Raw genomic sequence first — 12,910 nt, 5'->3', positions numbered from 1 at the left:
AGTGTGAGTGTTTGTTCTTCTCTGCCTGACTCTATGTGTTGACCCTGTGATGGACTGGCAACCTGTCCAGGGTGTACCCTGCCCTCGCCCTATGTGAGCTGGGAATGGTTCCTGCACTCCCTGCAAACCCAGAGATGGATAAGGGGTAGAAGATAAATTAATGAATGAATAACTTGTTAATGTGTAATTTGTTATTTGACGAACACCTGAAACATTTTAAATTTTGCCAATAAATGCAATGGGGGTTGACTAATTTCTAATTGCAACAGTAACAACAGAGAGAGAGAGAGAGAGAGAGAGAGAGAGAGAGATGATGTCAGAGAGAAAAGTGGATGAGAATAGGGACAGAAAGTGAAGCAGATGTGTTACAGCTCTGTGATTAGCTGAGTTATTGAAAGCCTGCTGGTGTTAACCTTCCAGAAGAAACATAGTCAAGCCAAACGTCTTATTTCCTTTCATTTCATTTTGTTTACATTCAAAAGATTTGTTATTGGTATTGCTGTTATTAACAGTGATGAAATAAAATATAGTTGGTCCCTGCTGTGACGTAGCCTGGTGTTTTCTTTTATAAATTGTCTGTAGGTGTGCATGTGACTGGTTGTTAATCTCTATTTATCACCCATAACAGGATGCTGTTTATTTTTAAGGGCTCACAAGGCAAAAATGTGGGGCACCATTGTTGGCTTTAAAGTAACTGTCATTACAGGGGCTCCAGAGACAAATATGGTGCAGTGTAAAGACCAAAATGTTTCCTTTGACATGTACTGGAGTATTAAGGCCTATTAAATTAAAGTCTGAGTTAGTATATCAAACGTGAAGGAGAGAGAGAAAGAGAGAATTCTGAGTTCTGAGACTGCACAGAGTGGAGGATGGAAAAAAGCGTGTAAGGAGATTCCTGTGGGATGCTGAGATGCTGCAGCTATTCCTGTCTGGGACAGGGAGAAGACACAAGTGTCTGATTGAGGATGTGTGGATTGGGTGAGGGGCTGTGTGGTAATGGTTAGAGGCTCGGTACTGCCTGCCACAGTAGGAGCAATAGCAATTTACCACAAGCATCAAGCATAAGCATCACTGTCCATTTACTGTCAATATCCTCTCACAGGGGGTCGGAGTTACACCTCGAGACAGATTCAGAGCAGATGTACTGAGGAAGAAGAGAGCTGTACTAAGGACAGAAAAGAAATATGTATTCATCCATTGAGCTGGATTCATCTGTTTCAGTGTGTGTGTGTGTGTGTGTGTGTGTGGGGGGGGGGGGGGGGGTATTCATATACTGGTTTATGGGGTTTCCACTAAGCAAACACTTGTCTATTTCTGTGTCTCTGTTGCCTCTTTCTCCCATCATCTTTACAGAGAATCCTCTGACTTCCTGATGCTGGCTACTAACATGCCTCCAAATTGACCACTCCGTGACCGTGAGCACCCAGGGAAAATAAGGAAGGGATAGAGAGGAGGTCACTGTTTGTTCTCTCCCCCAGTCTTCCCCCCTCAGCACATTCCTGTAGCGTTGCCTTTCTGTCCCATTACAAAGGTGACAGATGACGTTCCTTTCCTGTCTTTGAACTTGCATATTCTCATTCATCCAAGTCATAGTCATATCCAGCCAACAATTGAAACGAATGCAACTGGACTTAGGACTTAGGTTTGTCAAAGACATTTCACCTCCTTGTCCCAGGGGCTTCATCTGGTATAGGCAGTCCAGTGCAGGTAGGGTGTTCTGTGAATGCCTGTACTTCTGGTTTTGAATTTCACCCGCGTGTTATTCATATACCTGAACCAATTGCTTGGTGGTGTACCTCTGTATGAGTTTAGGGCCTTGTGTTCGACCATTTCCATGCATAAATTGGCCACAATTGGGGATACTGGTGAGCCCATAGCACAGCCATGCTCTTGTCTGTAGAAGTTATTGTTGAAGTGGAACTATGTGATGTTCAGGCATAAATCCAGTAGTTGACAGATCTGGTCTGGTTTAAGCTTTGTCCCGTCTTGTAGGGTTTCATCATGTAGTAGGTGTTGCCTCACAGTTTCTACTGCCTCCATGGTCAGGATGCAAGTAAATAAGGAGGTCACATCATAAGAAACCATAGTTTCATCAGGGTCAATTTTTATATCTTGGTCTCTGTCCACTCTGTCCACACTCAAAGGAAAAGGCACACTCCTTTGAGGACAGCGATGTTACAATTCTGGACAGGGAGGACAGATGGTTTGAAAGAAGGGTAAAAGAAGCCATCTATGTAAAAGTGGAGAAACCTTTTCTAAACGGGGGAGGGGATCTGCAACACCACCTATCTCTATCTACAATGCTGTCCTGTCAACCTTACCCAGGACAGTTAACAACTCAGCCTCCAACAATGGCTGCCCAAAACTGACCTCATGTAATTCCAACAACCTTAACGACTATCGTTCACCGGTGGGCTCACAAGACAACGACAGGCATTCAGTGGAGGCCTCACATGACAAGCAATGGTCAGTGAAACTCCACTAATGCTATTGTTCACCAGGAGCTGTGTGAACACTCCCACAGAGGTTAAATAGCTGGGTCCAACTCCGCTGGTTGTCAGACTAGTGAGGACTAGTCAGACTGATGCATTCCAAACAGATGAAGCCCCCGGATAAAGAGGCGAAACGTTTTTGAAAATCCTAAATCCTAAGTCCAGTTGTGATTTTTGTGCATCAAGAAGCTTTAAAAAAACTGTAAATATAAGACATCTACAAGTTTTGTTTCAAAGACTGAACACACAGCCCATACTTCATCACCACCCTCTCCCTCTGTCCCTGTCTTACCGTCAGAACGGTGGATACAGGTGTGCTGGTTGTCGCTAAGGAAAAAACCCTCTGTGCACTGACACTCGTAACTCCCCATGGTGTTTACACACACTTGCTGGCATCCACCATTGTTGTCCAAACATTCGTCCACATCTGTACGGGTGAAGAGACACAGACAGAGAGAAAATTCAAAACCAGTTCACTGGGCTTCATATACATAGGGTAAACAAGTGTCCTGGCTGAGTCTAATCCTGGCACTAAGTGGTAACACATTATGTGTGTGTGTGTGTTATATGCACAATACATTTTCAGGCTCCCACAGCCTGTGGGAGACTAAAGGGTGAGTAAAATTTCCAATAAAGCTTGTTCTTCACTAACTTAAACAGGGAGTGTGTTTGTGTAATCTTTGTATCTGAGCAGGATAACTTTACATTGTGATAAGTCTGAAGTTCTCATGCTATCCAAGCATTTTCCAGGCATGAGTTTAGCTCTATAGTCATATAGACATTGTAGTTGGTTTCCTCCCTGGTGTGATCAAGAAGAAAGTGTGAGCACAATGCGCGACTTAGAACACAATTGACTGCTACATCCTCAATCAGGTCAGCATTTGATTTCATAGCCTGCAGGAGAAAGAACACATTATCTGCAGCTTAATATGGTTTTAAGATCTGAAAATTAAGAATTAAAGAGAGCTGATAAAAACAAATAAAATGGTCAAGCATGTCATATCGGCATGTATTGATTCATTTGCCAGTGTCAATCATTAACTGAGTAACACACAAAAAAACAGACTTTTCAGTGAGTGAAATGGTTTATTAAAACATCCTTTCATTCAACATTCACTCTTTCACAGTATTTATCTCTTTTATCTGTGAAGAATTTAAACTGGGCCACAGCATGGCAGCATAGTGGTTAGCTCTGTCGCCTCACAGCAAGACGTTTGTTGGTTTGATTCCCAGCCTTGGGTCTTCCTGTGTGGAGTTTGTATGCTCTCCCCATGCTTGTATGGGTTTTCCCTGGGCACTCTGGTTTCCGCCCACCGTCCAACGACATGTATGTCTTGGGTATTTTGTTACTCTAAATTGCCCTTAGGTCTGAGTGATTGTTCGTCTTTGTCTGTCTCTCTGTATTGGCCCTGCGATGGGCTGCAACCTGCCCTAGCCCAATGTGAGCTGGGATTAGCTCCAGCACCCCCCATGACCCGGAAACGGATAAGGAAAGATGAATGAATAAATGAATTAATTTATGCTGGACATGAAAGCAAGACTAGCCATTTTTTTCATAGCCTAGTCGGTAAACTAAGCTAGGTCTTATTGTACTTTTTGTGACCCGGAAGCTCCCTCTCAGGAGTAAGCCCACACGACTTTACGGCTTCCTTGGTAACTCCCCACAAAGTCAAGCCAACACATTCACTTCCTGGGTACCCTGACACAGACAAGCAACACACCTTGGCTATAACTATTTTCACAATAACACACCTCACCAAAGGTTGCTAATATGGTTAAAAAAAAGTTACATTTTCATAGCCTAAGTGTTAGTTTAGTTGTGTTTTAAAAGCCTAGCCCACCTGTTAGTTTAACTTCATTTTGATAGTCCAGGCAATTAATATTTTTTAACTTCTGTACTGCAGCTTCTCTCTCCCTGCTACTTGACACTCATTGCAACTTGCAACATCATGGTATCATCTGAGGCATCACATTCGCAACATGAATACTTGATCATTTTATCAAAGTTGACTGAAACTTACAAAAGGAGTGGAAAAAAGCAGCAACTGCTGTCTTAGGTGTCCTTTGGTTCTATCCATGGCCCATCCATTCATTCATTCATCTGCTATCGCTTATCTGTTTCAGGGTCTCAGGGGATGCTGGAGCCAATCCCAGCTAACATTGGGCGAGGACAAGGTACACCCTGGACAGGTTGCAAGTCCATCGCAGGGCCAACACACAGAGACAGACAAAGACAAACAAACACTCACACTCGCACTTAGAGTCACCAATTAACATAGACATGCATGAGTTTGGACTGTTGGAGGAAACCCACACAAACAAGGGGAGACCATGCAAACTGCACAGAAATGCCCCAGGCCTGGGCACAGAACACGCAATTTTCTTGTGCGCAAAAACAGCGCTAACCACCATGCTTCCCTGCTGACATTTCTTTTTACCTTTAAACATGAATGTGATTTTAATGGTTTTAAAATCCTCACATCTGTTTCTAACTTTTCCAGTTTTAATTAATATAACTTTAATTAATTCCTAAGACATAAACTGTATCAGCTTTTTCTCAAAAAACTTTGTCAATTTATCCCGATGCCATTACATTGACTGCATGAACTTTTCCTTTTGAATAATTTCTGAATATAAACCTGAATCTCAGAATCGATTCTAGGATTCTGGATGAGTTTTTGGGCCTTTTGTATTTGAGACTTCTTATGATGTAGTAATTTTCGTCTTCCTATTTATCCCTGACCTATCACTATCTAAGCCTTCCTAACCCACCCACCCACACTGACATACACACACACACTCTTTTCCACCTCCACTTAACACCTTCTCATTGTTGTCCAGCTAATTACCCCAATTAACACTCATTACCATACTAAAGAATTATAATTTTCCCAACAGATTATACATTTTCTATTGTTTGAAATTTGAATTTGAACCCTTTAATCTGTTATTTTACTCTGATACAGTGCAATTTCACAGTCAATATCTGCCAGTCTTTTCACTCTTTGTTGAGTTTTTATTTATATTTATATTCCTGCTACAAATGATATTTGAATATCTCTTTTTGCAATGGTAGAAATTTTACGACACAGCCTCAGTAGTGGACCCCAGGATCACAGAGTGTTTCAGACATTACCACTAGACAGGCTCCCCGAGAAAGGCCTTGTTAGGCTTCATCACTCCCTGGAGTGTTTCATTTTAAGCCAAATTAAAATATTCTAGATGTCAGCCATTAATCTTTGTGAGAATGTAAATTTTATCCTGTCACAGTCACTTCTGTCATGCTAGGTTCACTAGGAATGCCAGTATTCTTGTACACATTTGTCTTCTAGAGTTCTACCTTTAAAACTCCGATTTGAGCTCTGACCTAAATGGTGTCCCTGGGGTTAGGGTTATGGTTTCTGTGTCTGTGTTCTGTCACCTCAGAGGAGGAAGGTTCTGAGTTTGAGACCCCTTCTGTGGCAACACAAGCCCACACTCCAAAAACATGCAAATTAGATTGGTGACTTGAATTCCCAAAAGCATGAAATGAACATGAATCATTGTTTGTCTCTATATGTCAATGTTGTTATAGACTGGTGACCTGTCAGGGATGTACCTCGCCCCCACCCAACGGTACTCATGGCTGTATTTTCCCGTCTTTACAATCCAGCATGTTGTAAGGCTAGAGACACTGTTTGGGGTTTTCAATTTAAAAGAGAGCAAGTGCCTTTCATTCATTTGGATTTCATTAGGGTTTGGCTTGTCAAACTCTTTCCTCTTCCCATTACAGACCTCTTTGTGACGTGCTGTGGTCACCAACTCCCCGCTGCACAGCCACCTCTCAGATCTCACCGTGACATGAAAAGGACACATCAGAAAGAAAATAAACTCTCACAATTGAACTCGACATTAACAGAGTCACAAATAAAGCAACACATTGACGCCAGCTGTTTCCATGCCAAAAACCAGATAAATTAAGCCAAAATCAAAAGGAGGAAATATACTGAACAGCACTACTCTTTAATCAGAGAACAATTAAACAATCTTAAATCAATTAGTACCCAAAGTTGTTCATCTGGGAGCCAACTTTCTATGTGCTTGCACAAATGAATTACTTTGTCATTGGAGGCTTTTTCATAATACCACAAGATTCTGAGGTTCCTATAAACTATTCTTTGGGTTTATTAAAGGCGACAACATGGTTAAAGGCACAGAGCATGTGAGAAAATTGGGAGATAAATTGAGTGTTAACTTTGACAGAAAACCAAACAGGCTTGATTTCAAAGTAGCTGGTGCACTTTGATGATGGCAGAGATGCGCTCCACCCCATTCAGTATCTGCAGCCTCTGTTTCTATCCAAACAAAGGACCTGAACCTAAAGAATGTCCAATAACAGGACTTGATGTTGTAGCCCTTGATATGATTAATGAGTCAGAAAGCAGAATGATTACAGTTCTAGATGTTCTACATTTCTGTCAGTAATGGAGGACATATGATTTTAATTTGCAGCATGTTTGAACTCAGCTGATTATAGCCACAGAGCAGATGTATGATGTTATGACGGCTCATCACAAGGACTTACACACATTGCCGGTATTAACTTTTTGTATGTATGTGCCACAGGGATGAGAGAGCGTGCAGGAGCTGAGTTTTTCCCATACAGTAATCTGCAGAATGAAACACTTGAGGCATTAACACCAGGGACCTCAATGACAAACACTGAGGAAACAAAGGGGCTGGGGCTTACAGGACAGTTCCTGTTTATGTGGTTGGGAAGCATCACAGGGTACTATTTATCTCTACAGTTATTGATGACAGTAAATACAGAGTAGTGAGTTATTGCACAAGAACACAATGCCCAATGTACAGTTTTCTGTGGGCTGACTGATCCCACATAAACATGCAACATGCCAGAAGTACACCCAGACCTGCTCCCTTCCACCAACGGCAACAGCCTTATGTCTATGTTCTGTTAATGTATCTGTGTGTCCTGTTTAATGAGGTCGGAAATGTGTAATTGAATCAGCATACTGCAAAAATGTGATAATCCACATCACAAAAAACAGACACCATCAGACTGAGTGAACCACATCCCTGAAAGTCGTTTCAATGGAGTCACTTGAAACCAGATGTCAACCCGAGGGCTGGATATGACCGGCTCTGTATTCTATCCTGACTGTGTGGTAGTCTGTCCATCATACTGTGGCCACACCCTCTGGCATTTTCTTCTTTAATGCCTGTTTTCTTTTAAATGGGACCATCATGTAAAACATGAACATCATGTTGGATTGAGGACTTGAAACTACAGGCTGGGACCACAAACTCATTTGAAAAACATTTACTGAAATATTAAAGAGAAGTAGGGACATTTACATAAAGAGTTCAATACAATCTGACTGCTTTTACAATCCCTGATGGTCATTGGAGACTAAAGGTTTAAGGCTCTTCAGCATTGGCTTCACATTTCAGAATCCACGTCCTCTTTTCTAGACAGTCTGGTTCAAACAGGCTCTGTTGTTGAACAGAGCCATTTCAGAGCCTTGCTGTTTTTTGCACCTTTTCCTACCACACTATTTCCTTTCCAGGCAACTTTCCACGACTATACTTGGATACAGGATTCTTCCAACAGCCAGACATTTCAACCATGACCTTCTGTCAGCAATCTTCCTAATGACTGTGGTTGTTTCCACTGAACTACAAAAAAATATTCAAAATGGGATGTACAAAAGAATTCCAAACAATATGTAAAAAAGAATTACAAGTAATTAATTGCATCAATAAAAATGTACTATGGAGCATTTTATTTCACTTAACCAAAATTAAGGACAGGTATGGGTGATTATCTCCAAGTATTCAAGTAAAAAATGCATCTAATGTTTGATCATCGCCATCACCTATTCTTCATCAGTTTTACAGAGCTGTCAGCCTCCACCATAGCACCTGATGACTCAATAAAAACTGAAGTCACATTAGATTTTAGTCAGGCTTGTCTACCTTCATGGTGTCTGTGTTTACACTCACGCACAAACACAGTCAGCAGTCTGTCTGTGTGTGACAGATTTAAGATTTAAGAAGCTGCTCTGCCTGTCAAGGGTTTTCCGATACAGCAGAGACCCGTCACTCAGCCCAAATTGAGACACAACATCCAAAAACAAGTAATCAAACTACGTCTTCGGATGCCTGGATGCTCCCTGATGTGGGAAAACTCCTCCAGCATCACTGAAGATGCTGTTGTGGACAGCACTTCACACTGAAGTGCTGTCCTACTAATCTGGTAGGATTAGTAGGACACTCATGGTCTTCTGTTATCGCTCGTTTGCTGATGCCATAGAAATGATACAATGATGGCGTGCCGCAGGGTGATTAGACACAACAGCAGTATGGGGAAAAGCCGGTTTTAAAAGGTAGATTAATTGAAATATATCTTTAAGAAAATAGCTTCCTTTTTTTCAACTACTACTACTACTGATATTTGAAATCTTGATTACCAGTAACTTAATCGATCAAGATTATATTTATACTTTTGGCTTCTTTTCATTTTCCAACACCAATGAAATATAAGAAATTGTTGCAGAGATTGCATGTCAGACGATGTTCAGCCCGTGTAGAGCAATGAATAGTGACATTTAAGTACAACAGAAAGTCTGACAAAGGACCATTGCAGTAGTCAAGGTGAGAGATAACCAAGGACTGCAGCATGATCTGGGTACAGGAATGAGTCAGGAAAGAGCAAAGAGGGGTTTTGATATTGATAACATGGTTAATAAACTAATTGGCCAGGATGACTATGAGTGAAGTCTTTTATATCTGTGAACATTTGGGTTAAAATCATGTTTTATGTAGTCAGAGCAACATTCAGTTCTTCAAGTCATTACTGTCACTGAGCTGCTGCTCTCAGGAAAACAGGATGGACATTTCAGGTTTTTTATATATTTTAATTTAAATGTTTTTTTGTTTTTTTGTTGTTGTTTTTCTTTTTTTTTCAGAACAGAAATAACCAACTGTTCATATGTATGTTAGTATGTTAGTGTAAGTGTATGTCTCCATGTAGAAATAGCAATGATGACTTCTTGAAGTCATGACTGTTGCAGTTGCTTCATCAACTGCAAGATCTCAAGGGGATGATGAGAAACACCTACATCCAACCTGATCCTGATTGATTTAGCTTGCACAACATGTTTTATAGAAAAAAATTATATTGTAGGTATTTGGAGTCTAATTTTGTTGGCCGGTGCTTTCATTAGACTGACAGCGGAGGTGATAGTAGCAACCTAAAATTAAATTCATTACTTCATTTTTTAAGTTTCACTTTACATCAAATACAATTATTTGCCTTGTATTTTTGCCAAAAAAAACATGGATATAAGTTATTTTGCGACTTAGTCTTAAGAATGGAATTATTCTCCTTTTTAATTGTCAACAGAACAGAGAAATATTACATTTCTGCGTTTTCAGCAGGGGGCAGCATAGAGCTGCCAAAATAACAAATACATTTTTTTGAATAGGAAGGAAAAAGCTTTTTCTTTTTAAATGCAATACATTGTATTGTCACCAAAGCTTTGTGCTAGTGGATTAAGCAGACAACAGCCTTTCCCATAAAAAAGGGCAATGCTGGAGGAGTCAAACACATACATTGCTGGTGAATTCCCAGTGAATGTTAATGAGGCTAGCTAGATGGAATTAGCTTGCTTGAAACAAATCATTTTATGGAGAGGAAGGCGATCAGCTTATGCTAACAGAGGTCCATTATGTCTTTTCAGCATGCGCACCACCATCTTGAGCAAGGTGAGGCCCACTGTCTCATTACCAGCCTGAGCTTCTTCCTGGCTCCATGATTAGCTGCATTTGTTCCATTTATATGTCAAACGCCAAATGAAACCCCAATGCAGACCTTTCGTCAGGTCATATTCTCAGTTAACATTAACAGCAGCAACAAAGCAGCTACTCTGCCCTGCTGACTGGTGCTAATAGCAATCAATCTCCCCAAGATATGGGATACAACACTTCCAAATGTGGAATATGAAAGCACAGAGTGACAAAGTTTTCATGTGTCTGATTTCATTTTGTGTCAGTCTGCAGTGGAGGACTGAGCGATGAAATCTATTTGAGCACACCCAGCAACAACCTTACTTTACATAGGGCAGAGAAAGCGTTAGTCCTGTTGACAGTAAGTCAGTAATACAGCACTGAGGCTAAATGGGCTGGAACTGTTAGTAATAAGCTCAGCCAGATATCTGTAGGAGAATTCTTCAACCCTGAGCACCCTCCAAACAGGACAGAGAAAGGAGCATAAAACAGCAAAAATGGACACCCTCCAAACAATGACATTTGCTCTCTCTGGAGAAAGGCTGAGCCAGACATGCTTAAGAGATACAAGGATATACAAACACACACACACACACACACACACACACACACACACACACACACACACACACACACACACAACCAACAAGTACACTCTCTTTTGCACAAATGGACAGAGATATTTATTCATGCACTGAATTACATGGATGTATGTAAATAACCATGAAGTCTCAGGCAATCACCAAGGGTAGATCATGGATGCACATTTAAGTCTCTTTCACACCGACCAGAAACCTCCTACCATCTGGCTTTTGTCTTCAGTGGGGAAGGGTACAATCAGCATTCACCCCAGGTAAAAGGACCCTATGGCTCTGATCAATACTGACAGAATTTTTACTCCCTTTTTCTGTGCAACGTAAAGATGCATGCTGCCTTTGTTGTTAACCTAAATTCCAACCATGTCTGTTCCAGCAGCCCTTGAGCATGATTCAGGTGGCCCTGAGTTTGAGTTCACAACCCAAGAGAAATCAACTACTTCTTGTTTCTGACATTTTAAAAACTTTTTTGTAGTGGATGTGCCTGTTACCATCCATACCATCTCCGAATATGTTATGCCCTGTTAACTAGTGTCAAACACAGACAGACCTCACTGAGAAAAAAATTATGTGAGTGTTTAATGTGTAAATGCTGTGGTGGAGGAACTTTGCAGCTGTTGTTAGTAGCTTCTCCTGATCATCATTCAATTGGAAACATTTAAACACTGCTGTTGTCAAATGAAGATTCCCCCAACGAGGACAGGGAGTCCTCTGCGTCCAGAGAGAGGAGTACAGAAAACAGCAGGGGTATCTTGGCGAGGGGCCCTGGACAAGGCAGACACCTTGGTGGGCTGGCCCAGGTGCTGCTGAAGTCGGCAATGAGGTGAGGGACAAGGATGAAACTGGCAGGAACGGATGCTCTCTCTTCTGGACTAGGGTTAATTTCTGGTAGGAGGAGGAGTGTACTCCTCCCAGGTGACCAGAAATTGGATGTGCCGTCCATCATACCAGGAGTGGAGGAGACACAGTGTTAGCCAGGTCGTTGATGAGGCGTGAATGAAGCAGGGGTGCTTAAGCTGGACCACAGCCAGGTTTCTGACCATCTCGCCGACATGGCAGGTGGTGGAATTATGATGGGCGGTCAATGTGAAGTGACTCACAGACTGCAGGGGGGTGGTTCTCGACTGGACGCAGGTGCTGCAGAACCGGTGAATGAAAGCCTGGATGGAAGGGCAGGACACTTCCTTGTGCAGGGTGGGGAACAGTTGTGGGTGTATTCCACCCATAACAGCTGCTGCGACAAGGACGCAGGTTGGCTGGGTATGATGCAGCACAGTGCCACCTCCATGTCCTGGTTCTTCCTCTCCGTCTGGCCATTGAACCGGGGATGGTGCCTGGAGGACAGGCTGGCTGAGGTCCCAATGAGGGTACAGAATCCCCTACAGAACACAGATGAGAACTGGGGTCGCAGCTGAGCTACCACATCAATGGGAAGCCCACGGAGGCACAGCACATGTTGGAAGGCCAGTTCAGCTGTCTCCTTTGCAGAGGGGATCTTGGTCAGTGGAATAAAGTGAGCCATCATGCTGATCCAGAGGGGCCTACCAGAAACTCCATTGCAGAACCTCTCAAGTCTGCCTTGTATTCATTGGAGGGTAGGAGGAGTCCATGAGGCTGAAAACGTGGTCGGCAACAGTTGGTCCGGAAGTGAGTGCTGGAGAGTCTTGCATGAAAGGCGAAGAACAATGTGGCAAAGGAGTAAATGTGGAGCTGGGAATATATACTGAGCTGATAGCAGTAGATGAGGAGCATCTATGTTCACAGGTGAGTAGCACTGGCTTAATGCGGGGTAGTCGCTTGGCAGAGGCAGGTGAGTGGAAAAGCACTGAATGGGAGCTGGGTGACAGAACTGTGAAAACTGCTTTGTGTTTGTGCAGACCAAACCCATCCTCAAACTCAGCCACCATTTTGGTCTCAGCTGCATGTTGGCAAAAATACGTTCACAGTCCTCAAGTAAATCCCTTCCACAGGAGGTGTCTTTAGGAGCACATTTTACCAGAATGAGGCACACAGACACACAGACACACATATATA

The 12,910-nt window shown here is 42.3% G+C and overlaps 1 protein-coding gene across 4 annotated transcripts in view; it reads right to left on the bottom strand.

Moving 5' to 3' along the window:
• The window catches only part of scube1 (signal peptide, CUB domain, EGF-like 1), a 104,127-nt gene that overhangs the window by 67,943 nt on the left and 23,274 nt on the right, over positions 1-12,910 (bottom strand). For all 4 annotated transcript variants that reach the window (XM_029495189.1, XM_029495190.1, XM_029495191.1 and 1 more), the window contains exon 4: positions 2,785-2,919. In XM_029495189.1, coding sequence (XP_029351049.1) covers positions 2,785-2,919 — 135 coding nt within the window. The remainder of the gene's footprint in view (positions 1-2,784; positions 2,920-12,910) is intronic.

Source organism: Echeneis naucrates, chromosome 23, assembly GCF_900963305.1.
Source record: "Echeneis naucrates chromosome 23, fEcheNa1.1, whole genome shotgun sequence".
In the NCBI taxonomy this organism is placed as follows: domain Eukaryota; kingdom Metazoa; phylum Chordata; class Actinopteri; order Carangiformes; family Echeneidae; genus Echeneis; species Echeneis naucrates.
The sequence above is the reverse complement of the archived record's forward strand: the minus strand, read 5'-3'. Positions and strand labels throughout refer to the sequence as shown.